At 38.5% G+C, this 27,645-nt stretch overlaps 1 protein-coding gene across 1 annotated transcript in view; it reads left to right on the top strand.

Moving 5' to 3' along the window:
- MARCHF1 (membrane associated ring-CH-type finger 1) overlaps positions 1-27,645 on the top strand; it is a 173,465-nt gene that overhangs the window by 129,887 nt on the left and 15,933 nt on the right. Inside the window, exons 4-6 of the mRNA XM_075499246.1 lie at positions 7,139-7,218; positions 7,500-8,240; positions 20,341-20,521. Coding sequence (XP_075355361.1) covers positions 7,139-7,218; positions 7,500-8,240; positions 20,341-20,521 — 1,002 coding nt within the window. The remainder of the gene's footprint in view (positions 1-7,138; positions 7,219-7,499; positions 8,241-20,340; positions 20,522-27,645) is intronic.

Here is a 27,645-nt window from a genome sequence, read left to right on the forward strand (position 1 = left end):
ATATCAAAGGTGAAGACTAACCTGGCACTTAACTCTCATTATGATTCTGTTACTGTAAAAAACAACAGCACAAAGTAAACAAGTTAGTGAAAAGTATTTTGTTCATAAAAACATAAAGCAGAGAAAGGCAAAAAACTAGAACTAGATACAATGGCATAATAACTATTGCTGGACTTTTTTTTCCTCTTAGATGTAAATGTTTGATTTCTTTGCCTAAAGAACACTTTGTGGCCTGTCCATGCAATTTATTCTTTATTTACAATATGCTTCACAAAAGGCATGACTGCAGAATTTACCTAAGTCTGCCTGAAATTTGAACTTCTGAAGAGAATTGCATTAAATACATCTCAGTTCCAGGGGACAACTGGTAGAAAATAATACATTTTCAATTTATTCTTGGATACACTTGACCTGATTTAAACTCATGTTCTAATGAGAGGGAATACATACAAAAATACGATTGTATGTATACAATAATACATACAATTATACAGATTCTGTTTTATTAAATCACAGTTCTTACCAACAGCGTATTCTGAGTATACCTAAACATGCCACATCCACACAGCCAGACAAAATTGCATATATGTTTGAATTGTGTTAAGTACCACAAACTTTATGTGTTTATACAAGCTTACTTTGTGTGTAATGCCTATATATAATTTCCACTTCTGTAAAGACATTGTGTTATCACTGATTTCAGTCCTATCCTATGAAATGCAACACCATACCGGCAAAGTAGCTTTGATTTGTTTTCAGTAAACATGGTATGCAAGTTATGACATATGCTTATTGTTTAGTTTTCAACAAGAATTGTGATCGCTAACATACCTACTCCATAGGTACTCCTGGAAATTTTTATATGGCATTTATTTTTTTCACCATGGCACTCAGAAGCACATTTCAGGTCTTTGTCCTAAAAATAATTCAATTAAGCGGACTTCATTTCTACAGTGGTACAAAATTATTTTTTGCTGCAGTCTGAGGTTCTTTGCACTTCATAAAAATATGGTGTCTCCTGTTTTTCGTAATGATGCATTGTCAGGGTTTCACTGTCTTTTGGCTTAGTCATTTCAATATACTTTCTACAGCTTTTTTGCTCTGGCGCATTTAGGTTTCTGTCTTCCTTAGGGCTGGAATAAATAGATATCAAATACACACCAGAGTAGAGTTGTTCAAATATAATAATGATATCCTCACAGACGGGAATTTAGCCAGTCTGTGTCCTTCGTAGCCCATCAGGCCAAATGAAGAATAGGGTGAGTGTGTGCACTCACGTACAGATGCACTTGCGGGAGAATGGCAGGAATGTTATAGGATCGAAAGCTGTTTAGTATATAGAAACATTTTGAGCCTTTAAGTCTTGCAGATAGAGGGATAAGTGGAAACAGATGCCCTCTTTGGAAGAGAAAGTCTAAATGATGTTCTCTGAATACTGATACTGACTACCTTTACAACTACAATACTACAAAATCCAGTAACAAAGGAGATGCATGTTTTGTGCTTCACCTTTCCTACAGGCTAAATTTGCATTTAGCTCCTTCCAAGCAGTCAAAAGCTGCTGGTCTCAGGGCTCTGCACCTTTTGTGTAAAGACCAGCACATCCTTTGTTTCAATTGCCTACATCTGTGTGGTTTTTTCTAAGAACCACAAAACATTTTTAGTAAGAAAGTGATAAGGCCTAGAAAGAGGCATCCTTGAAGGGAATCATGAATCAAAAATATTGCATTGCTGCAGTACAAAGACTTTTGCAAACTATAATCCATCTGATAATTCAAAGCTTAGCTAGCATTGCTTCTACGTCTATAGAAAGAGTGGATTTTTGAGTAGAACCTCTACCTTTAAAATAAACATTAACATAGATCAGTAAGACAGGAGAAAAGATATTAAATAGCTTATTGAATCTACAAGTCAAAGTTGTAATTGCTTTTCTTGGTTTCATTTTTTAAACAGTAGGATAGATTTGCCACTTGCAATTTTGATTTTACTTAGATGGAAAGTAAACCTGCTTTAGTGATTTAGATTTCAGACCATTTTCTAACAGGATCATACTGACTTTCAAAGGTGCTGAATGGTATTGTTCAGCAGAATCGTAAGGATATTTCCTCTCCTTCCTTATGTGTTACTTTTCCCTTTATTCCTTCTCTTCAGAGGTGGGTGGAAGGAGGGGAAGGAGGACAGGAGAGAAAGAAAAGGGTTGGGAAAGAAATGTGCAAGGAATGATTTACAAAAAAAAATCTGTGAAAGAAAATGTAACAGAAATTGAGTTACCAATTAATTTAACGGTTGCTGTAAAGCCATCAGTCAGACTACAATAACTCTGAGCACAACGCAGGAACTCCATCATAAAGGACTAAAAAAAAGAAAAGGGAAAAAAAAAAACCAAAACCACAACAAACCCAAGAAACTCCTCTCTCCTAAACCCATGTGCATAAGTTCCAGTTGCCATCAAGACACACTTCATAAGACAGACCTGGCTTGGGTCATTTCCACCAAGTTTTTGATCTTTTTAGACCTGAGAAATTATCCAAATGAAAGTTTATAAAGATGGATGTTTTCCATAAAAAGTTGCATTGTTTACGAAGCAGAAATTTTCAGATGAAAAGACACAGACTGGATCTCCTGCTGAGCTTATTGTCATGCAAACTGCCATAATCTTCTAAAGTATCCATTCCTTGGTGTTCCATTATTTTAATAGGATAGAGTTTCAGCTTTTTAACTATATTGGCTGGTGGGATCTGGAGGATTCTGTGATGCATCACTGCTATAAAGCATACTTAGTATAAGAATAAAAGCATTAGTCATATTTCCTATCTGCCCTACCTTCCCTCAATTTTCTGCGACTTTCTACTTAGGCAGTGTTGTAAGCTGAGCAGCTTTTGGAAATACCTTCCTTATTGAGAACAGAGGTATTAGAGGATTCATTAGCCTTTCTGGTGGTATCTGTGAGGCCATTTTATAGCAGCTGTCCATTACATCTGGTTTGTTATTTTAAAGCTTAGCTCCATTCAAATATGAATGCTTTGCACTTGTGGAACACGTTTCTACTCAGCTTTTCTGGATTTGGTAGAATGCTTTTCAAAGAGAATCCTGGCAAATACAGAGGTTTCAGGACAAGCGAGATGATAATCATTTATCTGACACAAGGGGACTTTAATATCTCACACATGTGTCTGTGTTAAAAGACTGCAGCAAAGACAGATATGGGGGACAGAATGAAGTTCGACTGATGAAAACAATAAGAATTTTAAATCAAGATTGCCTTTCCTTTGGTGTTCAGGATCTGATCGAATTTTCCAGATAGTAACAAAAAATGAGAGTCCTCACTGACCTTCTATTAGCTTAACACTGCATGTTGAAAGTAGTCTAAGAACATGAGTCAAGTTGTGCTCTTCTTCAGAAGAGAGTAGGGCTCTACTTTGACCTAACAGAAAAGCTGAGTAAAATCACGTCCCACAATATAATCAATACAGTGTTTTGCTTCCTCCGAAATAAACTTGATGCCACTTAAAAGATTTTGTATTTTGTTGTTAAAACTAGCGGTCAGGATGATTAAAAATAAAAGAAAGCTTATATTATGAGCAGGAATAACGGACTTGTTCAGTGCTGTGCTTTGTGGCAGCCCAGGACTGCAGACACTCCAAAGCAGCACGGACTGAAGGAACGTGGAACTTGTGCAGGGCAGCGCTTGGTTGGGTTCGTCAGCCCTCTCTGCCGCTCAGAAGAAGCAGCACGCTGGACTGATACAACTATATCCCTTCTGCGCTCTAACCTGGAACTTCTAGGATCTAACCTAGAGCTATATCCCTTCTAGCATCTAACCTGGAACTTCCATATGGCTGTATGCTGTGCTCTGTAAATATACCAACTGACTAAAAGCTACTTTAGGTATCTTCACTGTGAGGCTGGACTTAAGAGAATATACATTTTTTTTTTTTAAATGAGTTTGGGATGTATAGCTTGTAGAGGAAATGGCTAAGAGGGAATATTGCCAAAAGAAATGAGGTAAGCCCAGAGGCAGTGCTGGCAGCAGAAAGCAGATGCAGTTTATGCTGTCAGAGCGTGGGTAGGGTGAAAAAGCAAAGGGATTTTGGGGTAAAGGTCTGGAACAGGCTTCCAGCTGAGTTGGAATTTACAAGTTTTTAAAAACAGCTTGACTAGCTGTGAATGATTATATTCATATGACATGAGGTAGCAGGCACAGACCTGACATTAACAAGTCCTTCCACTCCTCTTTATTTTACGGAGATAAAACTGGAATTATTTACAAAGTAAGGCCCTCCAGTACTGGTGAGGTCCATAAGTAAACATCAGATAATGAATATCAGAAACACTAACTTTATTGGTTTTAGAAATCACTCCATCAGTTCGTTTTACCATTAAAAGCTAGTAAAGTAGATAAAAATAAAAATTTGTATCTAAAAGTTGTAGAAACCTACTGAATGCAACTTGCTCACAGATAAGGATCTGAATTATCTTGTGCATAACTCAGCATGTTGGAGTTTTCTTGCTTTGTTTTTGAGGACTTAATTGGTGCATAGGCTTTTTGCCTGCCCAGATGTCAGGTTTGCTCCAATAGGGATTAGACAAACAAGCAAAAAGCGTTCATTGGTTTTTTAAGAATTTGATGTAAATTACTTTAGAAGGAAATAAACCTTCCTCTGAGTTATGTGCAACTAAACATAACATCATTATGCCAGTGCAGGGGAACTAGAAAGTAAATTTGACGGAGCAGGGCTGAAACAGTCCAGACCTCTTTACAGCTGAGAGTGAAATGTAAGATTTAAGCAATCAAACTGGTAATGTAATTTTTATCTTAAAATAATTAGATTTCCACCTGTCTCCAGTCCCAAATAATAAGTGTAAAAGCTTTTCAAGGAATTTGTTTTAATTTCTGGCTTGATTCCAGCCCTCTTAAGAACTGTCTAGCTGACTTCCTGCTTTAATAGCTGCTGAAAGTTGAACTTGTGCAGATCTACTGTACGGTTACTGGGCCAGCTTAGCCGTTCTCCTTATCCCTTCGTAGGGTAACGCTTGTGGCAAGGTGACATAAAACTTGCCTTTATGGTATGGGGATGATCTCAGCACTGAAGATCAAGCCGAACGTCCACAGTACACAGATCTGGAAAGAAGCAATGGTACAGTCCTGCAGCTGTGAGGGGAAAAAAGAAATGGGGTCGAGTCACAGGGGGTGAATTCAGGAGCCCACACTCGACTCCAGGGCTGCATTTCTTCAGCAGTCCTTCATCTGGGGTTTAGTCTGGAGGGACATTTTTTCACATAGCAGCTGCGTGTAGCCCAGTAATGTGGCTCTGGTGCTGATGTCTGCATCTTTGCTCGTTAAGTAGCTGCGCAAATGTATGCCTAATCACTTAAAACTAATCACAGAGGCTGAGGTGGAAAAAGATTATATATCCAAACATACATATACCATCTGTTTCTAATGTGTATGTAAGAACAATTCATATTCCTTCACAGTACGTGTAACTGAAATGTTGCTTTTGTAGAAAAAGAGATAGGAAATACAAACAATTTCTGTCACTGGTACTCGTCCTTTTTTCCAGCATTAGACTGCATGTAGACACCCTAATGTTCCTCCTCTGCCTGGTGGACCCAGGCATTCAAAAACCATTTGAACATAAGGATTGTGCCTACACGCTTTATCATTTTAGTTTCTCATGTTGGCTTGGTTTTCATACATGCAAGTTTCATTTCATGGAACTAGTAGTAAAGAATTAGTAATATTTTTGGTGTTGTGATATTAACACATCAGGAGGTAAAAAGGTTTACTTGAATTCCGAAAGCTAGAAGATTATTTTCATGCAAAAGCACTGTTCTTAAGTCTCAACTGGTATCCCATTAGAAGCAAAAAAGCACATAGTGGTGACTGATGTTTCCAAAAGATCTATGCATGAAATATAATGGGTATTAAGAACCTTGGATAAAAGTGAAGTGTCAGCAGGTACTTGCTGTATTTCTTTATTTTTGCTTGTGCTATTAATTTTCAAACTGACAGCACAAAAATGTCTGTGAAAGGTGAGCTAGAAATAATTTTAATTATGGACTCTACGTGTGACTGAATTTGATTTGGTAGTACGAAAGCTTGGGATGACAGCCTTTACATCTTTGTATTATTTGTACTTTGTGCTCTTGCTTAGTAGTCATTCTTCCCTTGCATCTGGTGTGTGATCTTGTGGAACTCTTAGGCTTGTAGTATTTTGTCTCCATTTGGTAGTGGTGCTCACAATGGGATAGGGTTGCATACTAAAAGCTAATGGCCTTATCAGCTAAGGGAAGGTCATAGCCTTAAGAATGATTTGTATCGAACCCTCTTCCCACAATACTGTACCTCATGAGTGATCCTGAAGAACCACAAAGCCTTGGATTTACATTTGGATTCCATACAGCTATGCTGCCAGTAGACTGTGAGGCAGATTGAAATGGTTTGCTGTTAACACCATCAAAATATGTTTTCAGTGGAAGTATTGAGCAACTGAGTCTGCAATTTGTAGCAACAACCTTATGAGCAAAATGTCACATACTAAAAGTGTTTTATATCTCTCCTGCTGTTTGAGAATGTGATCAGCTCTGTAGGGATGCAGCCTGCACTTTGGTCTTCTCAGGCTCATCAGTCTCAGCTCTTCTAGAAGATCTGATTGCATTGAAAACCTTTTAAAACATACTTTAATTTTCTCGCTGTTCTGTCAGTCCACTCAACATAGGTTAGCTTTGTGCTCTTCATCACTCAGTATAACGTAAATGCACTTCACTCCATTTTGAAAGGAGTCATCACGGTTGTTTGATTGCATGAAATAAAAACAACATCCTTTCCCATCAGACATTTACAGTAGATCAAAACCAAAATGAAAATTCAAATGTTGAAAGCTGCTTCCTCAAACAGCGACAAGAAGTAGTCATGAGCGAATGAGAGCTGAAACACTTCAGTCATATTTAGTTCCACAAATAGGTTTTGCTTTTGGTCAGGCTTCCTGTATTTCATGAGCTTTCATGTGTTCAACAGTGCGCTATGAACAGCAGCAACAGTTACTTTAATTTTGTAATCATGTGGCAAAGCAGTAAAATATCTGCAATGTATTTCATGGACAAAGATTCCAAACTATCTAACTTATTTCAACAGGCAAGCAGTCCTACAACAGGAACAGCTCCCAGGAGTCAGTCACGGTTGTCTGTCTGCCCTTCCACTCAGGACATTTGTAGGTATGTGCTGAGAAAAATATACTCTAATCTGGCTGATACTTGTTAGTTGTTTTTATTAAATAATGTGTAGCTCTTGCTTCTGCTTAACACTACTATTCATAATTTATGTAGACTTCAGTTTTCTTTTGATCTCTCTTTGTTTTGGTTCTGTTCTTGGTTTTCAGTCTCTTGTTTTTCTATTAAAATTCATGTTCTCATTTTCATCCTTTTTTTTGTGATTTCTCTTTTTCCACCCACCCTTACCATTTCCATCCCTTTCCTTTGCTTACTGCTTTGTCTAGATCTACTACCTTGCATGATTTGTCAGAAGATGAGCTTGAACATGCAACCCCTGTCATGGTGCTGACCCCTTCTAATAGGGAGTCTGGTAAGAAACAAGTAAAACGAAGGTTTAGGCGGAAAAGAGAGACTGGAGACAATGGTGAGCATACAGAAAAGCAAGGAAAGGGGAAAGACTGTAAATTGCACCCTGAGCCTGCGAGATCCAGCTGGAATGCATCTGATTCATCATCATCTTCGGATGAGAGTCAGTGGGCTCAGGCTAGGAGGAGAGCGAGAGAAAAGGCCAGAATGCCCAGGAGAGGGAGAAGGAACAATAGATCATGCAGTAACCAGGACGGGTCCTCAAACAATAATACTGTTGAACTTGTCACTTTGGGGACAATGGGGAAAAAGAAGCAAGAAGTGTCTGACCCTGAGAATCCTACTTTAAATCACCGCCGAAGAAGGGTTCCAAGGCTTAAGGAATCACAGTCTTCAGCGTCATCTCAGGAAGCAAGGATTTCCTCAAGAAAATGTGGGAAAAGCAAAGGGAAAAGCTGCTACAGAGATCGGCAGCCTGCGTCTTTCCTTAGACACAATAAAGATTCGAAGGACTGCTTTGCAGAGGCAGGCTCTGGCAGTGATGCTCTGGCAGTCCCAGAAAGCGGAGCAGCTGCTGGGGCAGGGCCCAGCGTGACCGATGCTGTTCAGAAGCCTCCGGTGTTGTATGATGACTGGTCTGATGATTTAGAAGTATGCAGGTTAGTCCCTAATAAGAAAGATTTAACGTTCTTAAGAGGAATTTCTCACCGCCGTGGGCTGAGTGCGCCTCTCTTGACTGCTTTCTGTCGCTCTTTCTCAGTAATAAACTGCTAGGCAGGCCATAAGAAATAGCACAAAAACCTTTGCTACGGAGAAGTTAGCGTATCTCAATCTGAAGACATACTTCTCTTATTTAAAAACAGTAATCCTGCAAGGGAATCAAATGTTTTTCTTTGCTCCATTTTTCGTCATGAAGACGGACACACTGTGTCCTCTGGCTGAGTATTACTGTGTTTTAAATCTCCAGCCCGAGGCAGAGAATGAGGCAGAGTGCCAGATAGCTCAATACAATGGGATATGGAGTTTTTCCTCCTTAGGTGACCAGTTCAAATCCAGCTTTGGTCCCTCTTTGTCATTTTTCATTGACTTGACTTACATGAAATAAATTTATGGTCTTGATTCAGTGTCCTCTAGAGCTGCCGTTACCACAGCAATCTGACGGACGGCGCCTGCAAAACACCCTCTCCAGTCGGGCATAAGTTGTACGGGACTTTGCACTGCTGAACACCTCTACACTGTGAATGTGCAGGGGCTGTTAGTTTGGTACCCATCACAAGGATTGGAATGATACAAAGGATGATTGGGCAGAATAAGCATTAAAATAAGCTTTGGGAAAGAAAAAGCAACACCAACAGTTCTCTCTATTTCAGACGTTCAGGCTTCTGACAGTCTGATACCCTTGGTGTGAAGCATGCAATCAGAAGGTGAGCATTTTCCCCTGGAATTGAGAGCAAGCTGGCCACTTCTGAGCTAAAGTCCACATTTGGAGTAGACAACTGGGTGGACTTGAGCTACTGAATTTAGTGGTAAATGAAAATGCACCATCCCGTAAGTTTAACAGAACTGAAACAAGTATTTCTTTCTTTTTTTTCTCTCCCCAAACTTGTGAGCCAGCATTAACTCTCATCTACAAAGGGTAAATGAGAATCAGGCTTAGTTTCTTGATATGGTAACCCAAAACTTCTCACTTTTCTTTGCTGGGAAGAAATTTGCATGGAAATGTAAACACAGTCAGAATGAGGAAGTTGACGGTGCCACATCATGCAGTTTCACAGTACACTTCAACACAGCACAAAGATCCTAGTTTTAAAAAGAGAAAAGGTGACATGCAGGCATTGTGCTTTTTCACAGCAGGAGACAGAAGCCCTTACTAATACAGCTAGTGCTATGCACTCCTTGTTACCCTTCCCAAGCAAGAATGGACATTTCAGTTGTCCGACCGTTGTCTGTCATGATAGTTTAAGATTCTTCAGAGTGAAGTCCTGCTGTGTTTGTACATCAGCTTGTACATCAGGACCACACCCCTGGCTTGGGACCTCTTCACCTTACAGAAATGCAAAGAAACAGCAGCAGTGGTAACTATGATACACATTTCTGAAGCACTGGAAGTATGTCTAGAGGGTATGATGCAGAGATGTGCACAGATAACTACTTCAGCATCTTCAGAGTTGTCTTAAATTTCTGAGCCACCAAGGCTGCATGTATTAAAGATCCGGTGTAGTAGGCACAGTACATATATAATAGGGCCATTTAATAATTATAAACTGAATATGAACTACCCCAAAACTGAAATAAATTATTTCAGTATGCATCTTCGTATGGGCTTAACTATACCGTGTTAAAAAAAAGAGAAATTAAAGTCAAAGTTTTGTAATTGTCTCATGCAGATTAATCCTAACTGTCGCCTAAGTCCCCAGACTTTGTTTTCAGACGGAAAGTGGACTCCAGTCTTTTATCTGTCTTCTTGACCCATTCAATTTTACTATAATTATTCAGGCACATTTTATAAGCCTTGGAGCTTGGTTCAAGGATGGACTTTTTGGATGTGCATGCAAACTTTTCAGCTAGGCTCTTGTTTAGTAGAGGAAGGTTGAAAACTTTTGACAGGTATGTGTCCCTAGGCTCACTATCAGTGGAGATGCTCTTTGAACAACCAGAGTTAAACTCAACACAACTGTAACTTGGCCTGTTGTGCAAAATTTGCCAAGAGAGTCATAACTGCATTTTTCTTCATATCAGGAGTAATGCTATTTTTTTTGTTGCTGTCATTACTAGGTGTATCATAGTGACGACAATACCTCTAGGAAAAACACTACAAAATCAAAAGCATGTTAATTTTCCATAGCTGGTAAGTTGTCTTACTTCATCAATTTGCAGACAGCTGAAGAAAAAGGATGACATGTTTCCTCTACCAGTTCAGTACAGACTGTAGCTTCTGTTTTTCAGGACAGGTCCATGCACTTAATTGACTCATGATCTGTGGTAGGTTTTTCTTTAGATTTACAGTCATGCATCTGAAACAAAAAAAAGAGTTACATTTCAACGCAGATGTGCACATATATAGTAACCATTTTTCTGCATGAGAAATAGAAAAAGGAGTTTTTTGTGATGTTTATTCTAAGATTGGAATTAACATAGCTGGTTGTGATGTGGAAAATTTCTTTTTTTGAGGTGTTTCTTCAAGCTTTTCATCCTAGGTATTCATGTCTTCTAGTTGATGTGACAAAACTGGCTGAGAGGAAAGGCTTTCACCTAGATGGGATTGTGTGGAAATAGCAGAGGAACAGGGATCTTAAACATCTCCTGGTGCCAGTTATTTTGTCTTTAAGTATTTGGGTAGGCAATTTTTTCCGTTACTTCCTCATGAATTACTGGCAGTGGAACGCATTCAAATATGCACATAAGACTATGAGCAGTTTCCTCAATGTGCATTTAGCTGCATGAGCGGGAATGTGTCAGGACACACCCAGTTCTAGCATAAGCACATTAGTCAGAGAAAGTATAGTACCATGGTGCAATATATACTTCAGCTAGTCTAATGTAGGCCTCTTGGTCACTTCAAGTGAGACATTTCCCCTTCTAGTGTCACTGCTTCTCTATGTTCAAAATTATGAATCAGTGACATGACACCAATGATGATCTTTACCATCTCTTCCCTGAGCATACTCCTTTCTTCTGGAGTCCATTAGAAGGTTAAGTTTCTGCTTCTGGGATTAGGCACAGCTACATAAGTTCTGACCATGCTGAGTTGTTTTGGCACCTAATTTTTTTTTTTTTTTTGAGATTCACAGGATAGGCTTTCTAAATCATACAGTTGGATCCCCCTTTTCCTAAGTTGCCCTGTGGTTGTGATTTTCTTCGTATACACTTTATTCTGGAATTTGCCATGTGGCTTGAGGCACAACCTCAGAAATAGCTTTCTTTGGTGTGCATTTAGTCTTTCCCGAAGAGAAAAGCTATGTGTGAGACCCGATAAAGTGAGTGGATTGTGAGGATTTAGTCCTATGGATTTTCACGTGGGAATTACTAAGGAAAGAAAATTGATTAGTTGATATTACTACTAGTGTATCATAAGTGCTTTGTGTATTGACTCTGAATTAATGTTGTGGTATTTTTATTATTTATGATGGGAGAATTGAAAGATATTTTCTGTTTGACTAGTTATGCTTTTGGTGTAAAATCTTTTTGTAGTACTGATGCAGTCATTTCAGCAATAACACTGAACTGTAATTAGCTGAAAGAAACCACCCACAAATAAGGTGGAGTTTCTCACTATGAAAAAATGCATATTGGAAGTAGAATTTTGGTTTTGTTGAACTCCATGAATGACTCTCTATGCAGTCAGGTAATGGCGGACCCTCATTTGAGGAGTAAATAGAAGAGTAGGGCATGACAGAAGAGTGGTGGGAACGGAGAGAAGTAGTAAGGCAGATGGTGAAGTTGATTCCTGAAATCTGCAGAATCTACTTCAAGTATAATCTTTTAAAATCAGCTTTAAAAAGCTAGTGCATTAATTAAAAGGCCATTATAAACTTAGGAGAAGACTAATATGGGTATTTCTATGTGTTAACACAATCATAGATAGGAAGAAATAGTGTACATTGCACTTGACCAGAGGCAATATGATTATGTAGTTTCTCACTGTGAAATCAAGTGTTGTAACAGGGGTTTTTCGTAATATTATTTAGCAGGACCTGCAAAAGTAGTATGTTGCATGAAAATACTTAGATCCTGAAATATTCATGTAGTAGAGTGCTCACAAAATTGACAGACAGAAAGCCTCTTGGGAGGAAACAAGTCCTCATGGACTTGAGGAAAAAAAGAGAAAGGTGAACAGAAGATAGATATATAGGCTCAAATACTACCATTGAAATTTAACATTCATTTTAAATATTTATACTGAAACCATGAAGTTGGATCCAGTAAATAATTTAAACTGTAGTGCAGAATACGTAGACTTGAAATACCATCCAGAGCCCTCTAAAATCACCAAACGCTGGAGGATGCTGAGCTGCCAGACTGTAGTGTTTGGCTGAAGCAGGTTTTTAACCTGTTTCTCCCTGGGATGTCAGTGCCTTCCTTGGGGTCTCAGGATACATTCCTTCATTAGGAGCCGAATCTCTGAATCCTGTCTTGCATGTTGGCTCCTCACCCCTTCCTTTAAAGAACTGTGACTGCTGCTCACTTTCCTGTTCAAAACCTTGTTTTGGCAAGGTGACTTTCTGATAGGAATCTCCTCCTCTGTAGGATGGTCTAGTTGTTCATCAGTCTTTGAAGCAGCGTGAAATTCTGGTTAATTCTATTCTCCGCCTGATGGTTCAAAGCCCCTTCATCACCTCTTTAGCTATCTGGTTATGCAGTCTCCTTTGGAAGCTCTCCGTGATTCAGAAGGATGCAAGGAGAGCCAAAACAAGGCAAGGATGTCTTTGTTGTGGTTAGGATCACTTAACTGGGGGAAAACTGACTCCTGGTTTCTGTTGCTTTCTCTCAAAACCTATTATTATTTTGAATGCAAATAGGTGAAATGGTACCACTTCCTGCTAGAAAGTTTGGGTGAGAGCAGACCCTTGGTTTTACGGGTTCCGTTATTAAATACTTAAAGCTTGTATATGTTCTGTAGGGAGCTTAGTTACTCAAAGCTCTGACTTTCACTAGGCGGATGGGAGGAAATCTAAATCCTTATTTAAGATGCAGTCCCTAGTTCTTTGAACTGTGTTCAGTGCAGTAAATCTTGTCTGACATGTATCTTGAGTTGCACTGACAGTGCATCTGAGGCAGGAATTACTTGTAACTCTTTAGATGGTTAGATATCCTATTTATCACCTATAATGGAAGATTAATGGAAGGACAAGAAATGTTGACAAAATGAAAGATTTAGTATGCTTTTGCTAATGTTGTTTGCTCTTGGGTCTCTTAGAAATTCTGATCACATTTGCAGAAATCAAGAGAAAGCTTTACCTAGATCATTATGAAATTCCAGTGGTGTGGTGCAACATTTTGAAAACGGTTTTTCCTCTAGTCAGATAAAGGCAGCTGACTGTGTAGCATAATGGAAGGGCAGGAGTGACAGGAAAAAGGTATACAAATTGATTACATTTGGTACGGAGAATTAATGTGCTTCATTCACACTGGGTTTAAATGGAGAGGAAGACCAATTTGTCATTTAGATTACTTTATGATTTAACAGTGGGAAGAATGGAAACGAGATTAAAAAAAAAAAGCCTGCAAAATGAAAGCAAGGGAAACACGGCATGCTGTAACCTACCGCAGGGTGAACATATTTAGTGAATTTAACTTCTTTTTTTCCAAGTGATAAATTATGCAGGAGCAGAGTTTGATATTTTTTTGGTTTCTGTTTATGAAGGAGTTAATTATTTGCTGTGAGCTGTTCATAAAGTTATTTGCTTTAATTTTAGGTTCTAACTATCTGAAAGCACTGTAAGCACTTTATAAATTGGCAGAAAGAGAAAATGACCTTTTTTGGACAGGAGAACAGTTTTCTTAAGATTATCAGACAGTAATGACAGCGATTTTGTGCATCCTTTTGCAAACCTGTGGAATTGGTTCCTTTTGGTCCAATTAACATAACCTAGGAGCTCATGGTATTTCATGCTGGCAGCTAATAATCCTCACGGCCAAAAATCAAAGCCAGGGATTCAGTGGTCTAACACTTTCCAACTATGCTGTTTCTCCCTAACTAAGCTCCCTTTAGTAATAGTGAGACATAGCAATGAGATGTACCTGCTGAACAGGGTAAGAACTTATCTTTGCGTAATTATTATGAGTCCAGGTATGCTTTCCAGTGAAGGTCAAGTTTTTAACTGCCTTTTCAATCATTTCTCACCAAAAATAATATTTTTTGAGTAGGCATTATCTTCCTTGAGCATACGTATATGGAGAAGATATTTCCCCCTTTTATTAGGGAGATTTGTTAAAAGTTCAAAAGCATTTCTGTTCTACTGTTATACTTCCATCCACAGGAAAATGACAGTATGGGTGTTGGGCATCTGCATTAGTTTCATGCTCTAGTTCACAGTGCATAGAAATTGCATCACGGGGGCAGTAAACATGTCACGGTCACAAGGCAGTAGCTCCTCCTAATTTTGTCAGTAAAGGGGTCTCCATTAGTGCTTTAGTTTAGTTCAGATAAGGAGCCTGCTTTTGAAGCACATCTGATCACCTTTTACCATGATCTAGACCACACTGAGGATCGGTCTCAGGGTTCTCCAACTATATTGCCTTTGAGTGAAAGTAAACTGAAAGATGTATGGCAGGTCCAACCTCAAATCAGTATGAAATCAAAGCAAGATGTCCCTGGTGTAGATATCATGTTTTTAGCACTAGCTGGTTTTTTTTCAACAGATTTGCTACACTTTCACTGCAATGCTTGTTAACATAGACATAGCTGTATAGCACCCAGGAATATTAGAGAACAATACAGTTTTTACATAATTATGTCATTTATAGCCCTTAAATGTTATCATACATCATTATCAGTATGCCCATGCCCCCGTATACACTTCTGTTTTTGAAAGCCTCAGAGGCATTTGTTAATGAGGGTAAAATTTGACCTGGTATATTTTTAAGGAAGTCTATAAAAGCTATCTGCACTATGTTACTGTAGCTAAACCCTTTGACTATATGTAATGGACAAAAATCCTTGAAAATTTATTAGGTACGGAGATGCAGTGCCAATCTCAAGTACGGGATCCACTGAAAGAGTTCTGGTGGTGCAGAATTACTGCAAACTCTTTTCCACCAGCGCTGTTCCTAATGACAAGGCTCTTATGTAGCTCGAAGCACAAGCAGGGACGTGCTAATTCATTCTTATCGTTAATCGCCTTCCTTTGACAATAGCCATCTATGGAAATCAGCTGTACAGATACTGTCATAGAGGAGCGCTTGCCAACTGGGTAAGGGTAGAGCACTAAGTTTCACAATGCACACAAGACTCCTGCAGAATAAGTGCATCTTCAAGTGCATCTTATACTTCACTGCAGTGGCATAGAAATTGGCCTATTTTCTTAATTACCGAAGAGTAAAGTGGATTAGTGAAAGACAGGTTAGGATAACTGCTGTTTTTCCAATGAGAGTTGAGATTAGCAGCTATTCTCTTTAATGAGAGCAAAATTGTTACCTTGAATGTGAAGGAAAAGCTACAAACTTGTTGGAATCTATCTGTATCTCTTGCAGTAAGCAGCTCAGATGGTGACTAACCATCTAAGTTGTAATTTTGGTTGCAATGATTTTGCCAAGCTAAACCACTGTTGGGAAAACCTGAAAATTTTCCATGTGAAGTCCTTGCTTCATACTGATATTAGTTGACCTTTTAAACTGAGATTATGTAAGAAATGTTTGTCTGTATGGAAAAAAAAAAAAATCTTAATTTGATGAGAAGTGAAGGACAGTCATCCAGGATAGCTCTTGCTGTTTTTCTGAAAATCAGCCTAAATCCAATTAGCATATGAATGTCTACAAAGTGTAGCCATCTTGTTTCATCTTCCCTTCCCGCCTTCTAACTTTTGCAATGAACAGGACCAGGGAAACCAAGGGAAAACAGTCCATAGTCATGGAATTAAAGGCACTGCAACAATACTAAATTCTGAAGATGCCTCATTTCTGACTGCTTAGTTTAGCAGCATCTCTTGATTTTAATCCAATAAGAAATTTCTCTTATTTATATATATATGGTGTCAATATGCCCTTCAGTGAAGTACATGGTATACCTTAAATGGCTAGCAACTTTACTTACTCCTTTTGCGTAGTCATTATGGTACAAAGTTTAATATGTCACATACAATTTCTCGGTGAAGCATTGCATTATTATTAGGTTCTCAGCATCATTTGAATGTGCCTTGAATGCAATTAATGTTTTGAACAAAAAGGAATACTGAAAAATAATTCTAAAATGTTCTCAGTAAACTTCTTTAACTTTTCATTTTTACATACATCTTTCTCTAAATATTTTCTAAATTGAACTATTCTGCTCCTGTTTGAGAACTGGGTTTTATGTAGGGAACATACAAGAAATCTGCAACAGTTTTTATATGAATTATGCAAAACCTTTCAAAAAGACTAATTTTGTTTTCAGTTTAGCATTTTTATTTTTTTCCTGAAAAGTGTTTTTTTCTTTTTGCTAATTTATTGCATTATAAGTGAACCTGCTATTTAAAGAACATCCTTTAAAGAATTTTTATGGATTTTCATCTGATACATGCACACTGTTGGCATGAGTTTCTCTGTTTGGTACATCTGTGTGCTGAAAGTTGTAGAAACAATTCTGTGCTAGAGAAATATGTGCTGGGTAATTAAAATACTGGCATATAAAGCAAAAACTTAAGCATAAGAATGATTGTTAGAGTATTATTTCATAAAGTTCCACAGTGAGCTTTCTTTAAAGAAAACTAAATATTATGTGATCTCCATGTGTAGGGATATGTCTGTAGGTGTATATTATACACACACACACAATTTTGTTTATCATCTGAATCAGAAGATCATCCAATAGCTTGAATATGCTGTGTTGTCTGGTGTACACATGATTTACAGAGCAAGAGCTCCTTTGGAGCCTGGTACTCATCTTTTCCCCTAGACAAGCAAGGCCCTGTTCATAGGCAGGAATCTTAAAGCACTAAGCTGTCAAACCTACCAAAAAAAAAAATTATGCAGGCTCAATTTATGACTATAAAGGGAGTCTAAGTAAAAGGATTTGGTCAAATAGCTGACATCCTTCCCTCCCCTCCATTTCCAGATAGTCAAAAGTATTGCTCTATAATGAAGGCCATTTATCTACTAAAGGACTAGAAAGTTCAGAAAAGCTGAGTATGTAAATTCTGTAGGTGTGTCTGAGCAGCTGAAACGGCAGCTATTAACCATGATCAGTGCTGTACTACAATTTGTATATAAGTCAGTATCGATTTAGCGATTTTTTTTTTTTTTCTTTATAGTGGAGAGTGGGGTTTTTTTCCATTCAACTTATTTCTAAAGTATGTAAGCAAATTTTACTCTCAGGATAAGGTCAGCCCTGTAAAGAGTCAGTCTGATGGGTGAAAATTTTGAACAGTTGTGATCATGTAAAAATAGGAAACTAGAATGGAAGTTCTCTGCCTCCGACTTGGTTTAGATACCACTCAGATAAGTCTATCCTTTGTATCCCTACCTCAGTTCTGTTTGCACAACATATTTTTCCAAACCATTTTTTACAATATATTTTCTATAATTTGTGATAATTATGATAGATAAATACAGTACATGATAGATAAATACAGCAAAGGGCAAAGACACACAAATTCTGATTCAGTACTCATGGCCAAGCAAGATATTACAAGTTATCTGGCCCAAGTCTTTAAAAGATATTTAAGCAGTTAGCCAACAGTCTGTTTCAATAGCTGTCAGGCACCCACATGTCTTTAAAGACTGCGATTGTGAGTTTAGGTAGCACAAATTTCTTTTAAGCTAATTTCTTCTGGCTAAACAAATAATGAAGAGCTAAATTGCACCAAAGAGCATTCAAGCTAATGAAAACCATGCCTTTGGTTATTTTCTCTGGACTTTAATTCCATTTGAAGTTTGTTTTTGTTCTCATTACATATTTCATGGTTAGAAAGCTTACCTAGCTTAGTTGTCTAATTTCTAAATAGTTTAAATGCTAAGCCTGTAAAATAAATTATGTGTAGCTTGAATTTAAATGAACAAAGAATACTAGTTTTCCTTTGGGAAACAGCTTTAATTTAAAAAGAAAATGATGTTTTTTATGTAACTCTCAGCTGGGAATGCATTTGTTAGCAAAATAGCTATTTGGTGTTTTGAAAATTTAGTTCTGCTTAAGCTGCAGGCTCAATAAGAAGTCAGCACACAGACAATTTCCATATCAGAACTAAGCCACTGATGCACCTAGCTTGGTTGGGTTGGTAAAGAAAAGACTGTAAATTGAGTTCTTTTAGAAAGTGTCTCACAAAAAATGAATGTGTGCAAGATAGATGTTGTGGGTGTTTTCTTTTCCCCTCTACTCCCATGGGGTATAAGGTGCTGATTAGTGTACGGGCACCACTGTCAACACTGAAAACCTGGCTTTTGTGTACCAGCTTCCCAGGGCTTCATTTTCTTGGCTGTTTGGTTGGGTTTTTTTGTCTCATGCTATATTTCTAGCAAAGCAGCTTTGTTCTGCTTTCCCCTTATTGTAGACTCATTTTCTCATGGCTCTGGGCTACACCATGGAAGAATAGTGAAGCTGCTGGTTTTGATCCACAGATCTTTCACTTAGACATTGAAATCTCCTCCTCCCCCTGCTTGTAGGCTCGGCAGCCTCAGTGCTGTGCTGAGCCAGTCTTCCACAGGGTGTCTTTGCCAGGCAGCCTCCTGACGTACGCCAGGTGCTCCCGTGCTACGAAGAAGGTCCGATCTTCTTCCGTGACCGGGCTGGTAGGAAGACAACCTCACCGCAGGGCCCTCCCCAGCCTTTTTCCTACCCCAGGAGCGGTGTGGCCACAGTTTTCTGCATAAAGGGGCGAGTTATTCCTCAGACGTGTTCAGCCTCCTCTTCACGCGTGCATCTGAGGGTGCCTTTCCTAAGAACTAAGTTTCTAAGCTCTAAGTTTTGTTTGCGTGACACCAGGATCTGTGCTGTCCTTGCTACTTCTCTATTTTGAAATAACATTTCTCAGGCTTCAGCTTTTTTTTTTTTTTCCCCTTACATGCCAGTTTGACTCTTAGGACATTCATTAGGGCTTGGGTGCTTTATTGTGGTTTTCTGGGGTGGGGATGGGAGGGAGTTACTCTTCGTTGAGGTGAACCTCCTTCACTTCAGCTGTTTGGTTAAGCCTCCTGCTCACCTTAGAGCCTCCTCTGCCCTCACAGAGACGCTTGCCAGTAAAGCTGTCAGTGGTTTTGATGGGTAAATGTTTTCCTGATATGATCAGGAGTCTGTTTGGAAGAGGGGAAGATCGCCAAGACATTTGGACATGTGTCACAGAAGAAAACCATCAGATTGTGATGTTAGGACACTGATCATTTTATGCAAAACCACAACATGAAAAGCTCTGTATCCCATTACAAAGTAACAACCCCTACCTTAGGGTCTGCTGACAGCTGTAGATTTTGTTTTCCCAGATAACGCAGCTATCTGCTTGAAAGGGACAGTGAAGAATGCAAAAGAGGAAGGACCATGACTTTTTAACACCTGCCTCCTAAAAAGTGTGTGCATGTGTCTATACACTCTGCCATATGCATTACTCCAGAGTACTCAAAACTGTTCTCTAATCCTTTTAACTGTGTAACTCCAAAGAGGTATCCTAGGAACTTTTTGTACTTTTCATACTGGATATTTTCAGCTTGGGGATACTGGATATTTCATACTGGATATTTTCAGCTGGGGGATACTGGATATTTTCAGCTTTATCCTGCTAACTTTAGTATTTTATTGGCATTACTGACAGACCAAGACCGACTCAGCTCTTAGAAAGAGCACTGGTATTTGTCCTAAAGGTTTTGCCATGTATAAAAGGAAAAAACCTGTTATTTCTATTGATTCACCTTCAGACCACGTAGCAAGTTCAAAGAGAAATAACTAAGTGAAGAGAAATTACTAAGTGGCAGAAGGGAACAAGGAATATGTTCCTGGGCCTCAGTCCGAAAGGTCATATACTTGGCGTCTTATTAATGTGTCAAGTCCGAAAACGAAAAGTCGGTGTAAATAAACCAGTGCCTTTGCATTGCTGGTTGGCAAGTTCCCTCACTAGCTCTTGCTGTCCTTCCTGTCAGGATCTGTCACTGTGAGGGAGATGATGAAAGTCCCCTCATCACACCATGTCGCTGCACAGGGACCCTGCGCTTTGTCCATCAGGCCTGCCTGCACCAGTGGATTAAGAGCTCAGACACGCGCTGCTGTGAACTCTGCAAGTACGACTTTATAATGGAGACCAAGCTCAAACCTCTGCGGAAGGTATGGTGCTTTTGAATTTAATTACACTCGAGCCTCAAACGGCCAGAACGGCTGTGCAAAATACTGGCACAATTAAAGAAACATCTGCCTGTCCAAAATGGCTTTGTATGTGCTGTTGTAAAATCGGTCCCAGTGATTTTATTTCTACATTTAAGTTAGTTAATTTACAGCAGCAGAGGATTTTGAGTAAAGACTCTCTTTCACCACACGTGCAATATAAGTGCACAAATAATAGGGTTTTGTATTTGGAATTTTTATCCTCAGCTTTTTGTTATTGGCTGATCTGCTTATTTTTAAGCCACAAAGAAACCTTACTCATCATGTTTTTCTCCTGAATAACACAGGCCAGTTCTCCCAGTAATTTTTACACTGAGCCCGTAACTTCTGGTTGCGAATGACGCTTATACCAATGTGGAGACAGCAATTATGAAGTAACACAGTCAATCAATTTAGCTGCATCTGTTCTAACTGTTACACTTGTGGGCAAATTAATCACTTGTATGTTAAGATTAGTTAGTGCAATCTAAACTACAGGGCGACCTTGCATCCTGAAAGTCAAATGTATGTTATCTACGCTCATCTGTTTTCCAGGATAAATCAATTTAATGGTACACGGGTTGTCAGTATAGGGAAGGTGGGGTTTGTTTTCTTTGGAATGAATCATTTCTCCTCTGATTTTTCTCTAAAAATGCTCTCATCCTTTTTGGGTTTTGTTGCATCTTTGAAGGTTGAGTCGATCTAGAACAGGGCAAGTTCTGATTTAAAATAAATTTCAGTGTGAGAGCCCTTGAAAAACACGTAGAAACTATTAGCTTATAACTAGCGTATGCATATGTAGTAGTGTTTTGATGGCAAAAGACATCTTGTTTTTGTTAGCTTTGCACAGGTAGCAGTTCAGAGAAAGGAGAGCAAATAAAAATCCTTCTCATTTCTCATCCAGAGAAATTATCTAGTGAGTCCCTGATGATAAACCACTTTTGAAGAGAGAATTGGGATTGATTTGACAAGCAAAGCTTGTGATAGGAAAGGACACAGTTCTCAAGTGCCAGGTAGATCTTGCCACGTAGACTGGAAATTGAAACAGATATAAATACAAACCTGATGGCTAAAAACTTAATTATATTGACTTAGTTTTTAGTAATTGCAGATAAATTTCAGCTAATGTGACAGGAGGGAGATAATTGTATAAAATCCCCTGCCTGTAGCATACCTTTCAGGGGGTTTTTCTGTATATGTGTTTCTATTTTCAACAAAAATTGCTTTAACCTTCTGGCTAACAAATACACTTGCAACAGCCACTTTTCCTAAGAGGATATAGAGATATCAGTATTTGCAACAAAAGGCTCTTCCTGATTGTGTTAGATAATAGATTGTCTTTAAAAAACTGGAAATAAAATTTATAGCATCCAAGGAGAAAAGGAGTGAAATATGTGCATAACTGTTGATATCAAAAGTAGGCACTTTTAACTGCGTGTGTCTCATCATTGCCGCCCCCTCACCCCCCTTTTTTTATTAATTGCAAGAAGTTAATGGAATACTGACAGATTTAGAGTGGTAATGTAATTCCTGCAAGTCTGTCATTTCTTAATTGAATGATTACCACCTTATTCATCCTATCATTGGTTCTCAGGTGAGGTTTTGATTTCTGACATGGCAAAGATGAGGCTCTTCTTTCAGACAGGATATTTTTGTTTCCGCTCAAAGCAGTACTCAAATGTAGCTTATCCGCCTGACAGTAAATGCTGGCAGCATTATCCCCTTCAAATGCATTGCTAACAAATATTTATCGGTATAATATGGACCCAGCATCTAACTACAGATCCTTTCTTATAATTTACACCCATTTCAGAAACCAAAACTTGGAAACATTTTTCAAAGTTTCCAAAGTTTTCAAGTTAAAATCAGTTATCCTTTTTGTATTTATAGCATTCATCTGTGACACCCTTCATATGTTATATTAAACTAAATATATAGTGCCTAATAAGCATATGCACAATCATCCCCATCGTGCACAAATTTATGAAACACTAAACGGTTTATGAGAAGCTGTTTTGTAAACCAAGCATTTTGAGAGCTGTAGCAAAGACAAGGTAAGGGAGGAAAGAGTGATCATCAGGAGACCTGCTGGGTAAGTACAGCTGACTGGTAACTTTTCACTCAAACGCCTTTTATAAAAATGACTGAAAGTGCTGTTTTGTCAAAACCTATGTATTTTGCAAAAGTGGAAAGTTGCAATGGAACACTGTCAAGTTTCTTGCAAGCTTTTACGGAGCCCAGAACCTCAGCCGTGGGGCATTCCCTCCGAGTCCAGGTTTTCAGAAGACGGCATGAAGACAGGTTACTAGAGGTCAAAGTGCTGTGGGACAGGCAGCTCAGAAAGCTGAAGCTCTCCACAATCCTGTCTCCTTGTTGCAGGATCTGAAAATCACTACAGAGACTCTAGGACTTCCAGACCTTCCTGAGAGCTATAGGTTTTGCTAAGGCTTGGCTATGTACTAGAGCCTGAGAGCCTTCAGTCTACAGCACTAAGTCCAGCCTGGCAGCAGTGAATTAAAATTTCCCAAATCTTCTAAGAATGGAAAATGAGGAATTCTCTGGTTGTAATGGCAGGTACATTATGAGCAGTGGCAGTTATATCTGAAAATGATGCAATTCTTGTCAGCTTTGCTGTATGCCAAGTGGAAACAGCAAAATTGACAAAAAATTGATTTATTTTATTAATAAACTTTGAGGAATTCTGAAAACAGGTTTCATTTCAGTGTTTCCTTAAGAAAAGACTGCAGATTTAGTTCCGACAGAAGAGTACCTATTCATTTCCATAAGAAACTAATTTTATTTTTAAAAAAAAAAGGAAATTTCCCCTAAAATGAAAGTTTCTGGCCAGCTCCAGAAGATGCCATTTCCATGGCCATTAGACTTGGATTTGAAGTGGCATTATGAAGTGGCATTATTTCACTCATTTTCACAAGTGAAAGGGTCACATCTCTCAACCAGTTTTGATTTTTAATCTCTACCTTAGCCATGATGTGAGATTCTGCAGTTTGGTTCTCAACTGTGCATTGCTTCATTACGATGAATTTTATCATAATACCTTTGTAACATTCCAACCGCTGGTCCCCTGAAGGGAAAAATTACAGACCACAGAACTTAATTGCAGGTATCTATACTTTTGGTTTTATAGTATCACAAAAGCAGAATTTAAATATAAAACAAACTATTTGACTCAACTGGTGAATTACTATCTTTATTCACGCCTCAGCCTTTCATGCACCCTCAATGTTTCCTAACAGTTTTTTATCAAAGTCTAGGGGTTTATGGCAAAGTCATGTTTGAATGTCATGTCATACAGCTGTTAGCACCCATAAGTGACAACGTGCAGCATACTAAGTTAACATAAATCAAGATACCTCTATTAAATCAATAGGCTTGTGCCAATATGCAACCGTTATTTAATTACAGAATCTCTGAAAGCACCAGACATCAAATAAAACTTAGTTTAATCATTTTAGTGAGTCTTTGCATTGAAGTAATCCTTTTAAGCATTGATCAACAGGCATTGCAAGTGCTCCATATATTTGAGCAGGTCTAATTACTTGGCTAAATATAAATTTAGAGATTAAATATTAAGCATTGCTTCGTGTGTCTTTTATTTCTTGTGGTCTCTGTTATGTCTATCTATGATCATAAATAATACAGTTGCATTTGTAGCTTTACCTTTGAGCATTTGCAATCCATAATGCAGAATTTCTCATTTATAAAGTGACTTTATTTATCATGGAAGGAATTAGAAAGTGGCAAGAAGCTTGTGTGAGTTCCTTATTGAGCTCTCTCGGGTAATAGCTTCATCCTGAGAAAATCACTTCTTTAAAAACGATGTAATCCTGGTAAAGTAGCACCTGCATTTCATATCTCTTGAATTTGGTGTTTGAAGCATAGTAGAAACAGGAACTGAATGAAAATACTGTGAGTATGAAATGGATTAAAGTGTCAGATTAAAAGGCACTTAAAATGCAGAAATGTCTTCAAATGGAGATTTCTCCACAGTGTCTTGCTATACTTCAAGATACTTTCATATTTAAATTTTGCTGTCCATTTAAGACGTCTGGTATCTGATGAGATGTTTTACGTTGATGCATTATCCTAACAGATTATTCTGTGGAGTCAGATATGTCTATTTTCTCTCTTGATTTTGTTTTATCTTTGAAATGATTTACAAATGCTGTCTTTCTTATTTGAGGCATAAGCAATATTGCACATTGTTACCATGTGGTTACTCTTGGTCATTACGGAAGAGCGAGTTGGTTTTTTGTTTAGGAAAGCATTATGTACCAGTTGAGGTTGATTTTTCTTTCTGATTGAAAGGGTATCTGAATTTCTGCCTTTTAAAAACAGAGGATCGGGAGTGCTCTTTTGGAACAGAGTGATAAGTTTCTGTTAAATTAAACAGAAGCAAAGGCAGACTTAAAATATTGATAATGAAAGAAATTTTATCTTCCTCTTTATTTTGAATGTGTACATGTATCTTCTAAGTGTTTGCTCCTCTTACATCCCGTATTTGTTTATATACTGATAAATAGCACTTCTAAATCTGATATGAGGTGCATCTGTCTGGGTTTTACACCCTTGAACTCTGTGGAACTTCTCGGGTACCCAGCTGCTGTCATTAGAGGAGAAGGAAGGGATGCTGTCTCTCTGCTTGGCATCATTTATTTTATAAATAACCAGATTGTCATAAGAGTGATAAAGTGTCCATGCCAGCTTTAACTCCCATACAGGTTTCAAAGGTTTAAGTCCCAGTTGGAGATATGTGGTTCACAACTGCCCAGAGCAGGGTACTGAGGTCCTGGAGAGAAGTTATAGAACTGGCTAACTCAAATTTCCATACGAAGCCAAACCCAGTTCAAGCATATCAGTGCCCCTTTGTGGTCGGATTAGTGACTAACCGGTTAAATCAGTTTGGGGAAGATTTCAGCTGCTTGGTATGATGCTGATTTAACTATTGGATCAAAGGCAAATATTTAGTTTTACTCTAGGAGGTTAAAGATACTCTGTTTGCAATGAGACCATCGGATCAGTAGGAGCTGTGTAACCAATTAAGATGTGGGGTTTGAGCCAACAGACAACTTGTGGGTAATGCCCAGCTGTAAGGCAGAGAAATCAGCAATTCCACAGGCTCCTTAAAAAAAAAAGTGAATCGCCTATGGAAGCAACAGAAGAAAATCAGAATGCTGCTTTGAGAGCTATGATAGACAAAAGGAAAGTCTAAAGTGAATGTTTAAGTACCATTTCTCTCCCAGACTTAATGTTTCACTCCGGAGCAGGGACACATCTGCTTCTGCTCCCCCATTGGAGTTAAAACTGCATAGGGTGCCTTTTTTTACAAAACAGTCGTCACCCGCACTACTCTAAATCCAGTTGTTAGAGCTCTTAGCTAATGTGTGAGAGAGACAGATTCAGCTCCCTTCTCTGTGCTCAACGCAGTCCTATAAAAAGAGTAAATCTTAAAAAATTTGACTGCCTGGAGGAATTCATTCATAACTGGATGCTTTGTGGATAAATCTTTTTTTGATAAAATCTGGTAGCATGCATGATAAATTCAGTGACAGCAAAATATGTTAAGGGTGTTGATTTGGTTTTGGTTCAATGCTAGCTGGATAATTCGTATTTACATTCCTTATTTAAGAATATGGCGATCACTGCCAGAAGTGATATAGCCTGCAGAGACGTCTTTGTGAAATCCTGCTATGAAATCAAAAGTGGTCACCAGTAGAAACCAGTTCTCCCGCCAGAGCAGACTCTCAGAACCAGGAGCGACCTGCAGAGTCTCCCAGGAAAAAAAAGAAACTTTGAGCACTCATCACTGTATCGCTTGCTGTTTACTTCTTATTGCCCTGTGCTGTGAAGTATGAACCATCTGGCTTTTTCATCAGTTTTCTAATAAGGCTCATGATAAGAAGCGACAGCTAATATTGCATAGGTCAGGTAACATTGACTTGCTGTGGGATTAGTTCCCTTTTAACCCAATTTGGTGAATACTTTGCAGTCCTTAACATAGGAGAAGATCCTACATTTCCTTTTGACTTCTGGTGCAGCGGCACGGCGTTGTCAAGGCAACCTGCTCCGGTGTTTTCTTTCTTCCAGTAAACTGTCTCAAAACATCGCTAGCCTCATATCGCTGCTTGCAATATGTGGGGTCAGACACTTCACCAGTGCGCACAAAGGCACAAAGCTATTACTTTCTTATTGGCTATCATGTCATTATAGTGAATAACTTCGTGCTCAAGGGAGAATGTCTATATTAAAGCTTTTAAAGCAAAAATAATACTATAGCATTTATATCCTATTGTGATGCCTCGAGGATGCAAGGGACTACTTTGTTCAGACAGTTGTGTTCCTAATTTTTGAGAGAGAGTAATAGAGCATTACTGCTCATTTATCTATATATAGATAGCATGCTGTGGTTTGCAGAGTAATGTTGTCTTTCTTGCATTTTGTGCCATAACAAGAATAATAGATTTTAGCTTTCTCGTAGTGGTAGAATTTGGGTTAGCTTTCCATCTCCATATTTCTTTCTCTTCCATTCAACACAGCTTTTATTCACACAGCTGTTCCAGTTCCCATGGACTTCTGACAAGAAGCTCTGACCTCTTGTGCCTCACACCTTGAAACCATCATAACGTACCCTTAGGCTTGCAAAAAGCCATCTCACTATGATACTTTGCTGGGACGCCCCCACATGCAGCATCCTCCCTGGAGGAGGAACAAGATGTTTTTATTGTCGTTGCTTTGAACTTGCATTCTTTTAAGAAGCAAACAAAAAATCTTATACCAGAAAATGAAACAAAAACTGTTTCCTCTTCTAATTAGCTGCTAGTAACCAAATTTGCTACTTCTGCTGCTCGGTAGTATTTACAAAAGCAAAGGGAATTCAGGAGATTGTCCAGCGCTGGGTATTAGTGGTGTTATCTGCTATCACACAGAATCATGAACATGAGCTCTGGGAGGTACAAATCCTTCTGTACTTTCTGAGGCTGAAATAAACAGTTTGGTCTGAGCTGTTTTACAGATGCAACTTGCATCAAAAGGTTTCACTTCCATTTTACGTAGAGGGTCCTACCACATCC

Source organism: Mycteria americana, chromosome 4 (assembly GCF_035582795.1).
Source record: "Mycteria americana isolate JAX WOST 10 ecotype Jacksonville Zoo and Gardens chromosome 4, USCA_MyAme_1.0, whole genome shotgun sequence".
Lineage (NCBI taxonomy): Eukaryota > Metazoa > Chordata > Aves > Ciconiiformes > Ciconiidae > Mycteria > Mycteria americana.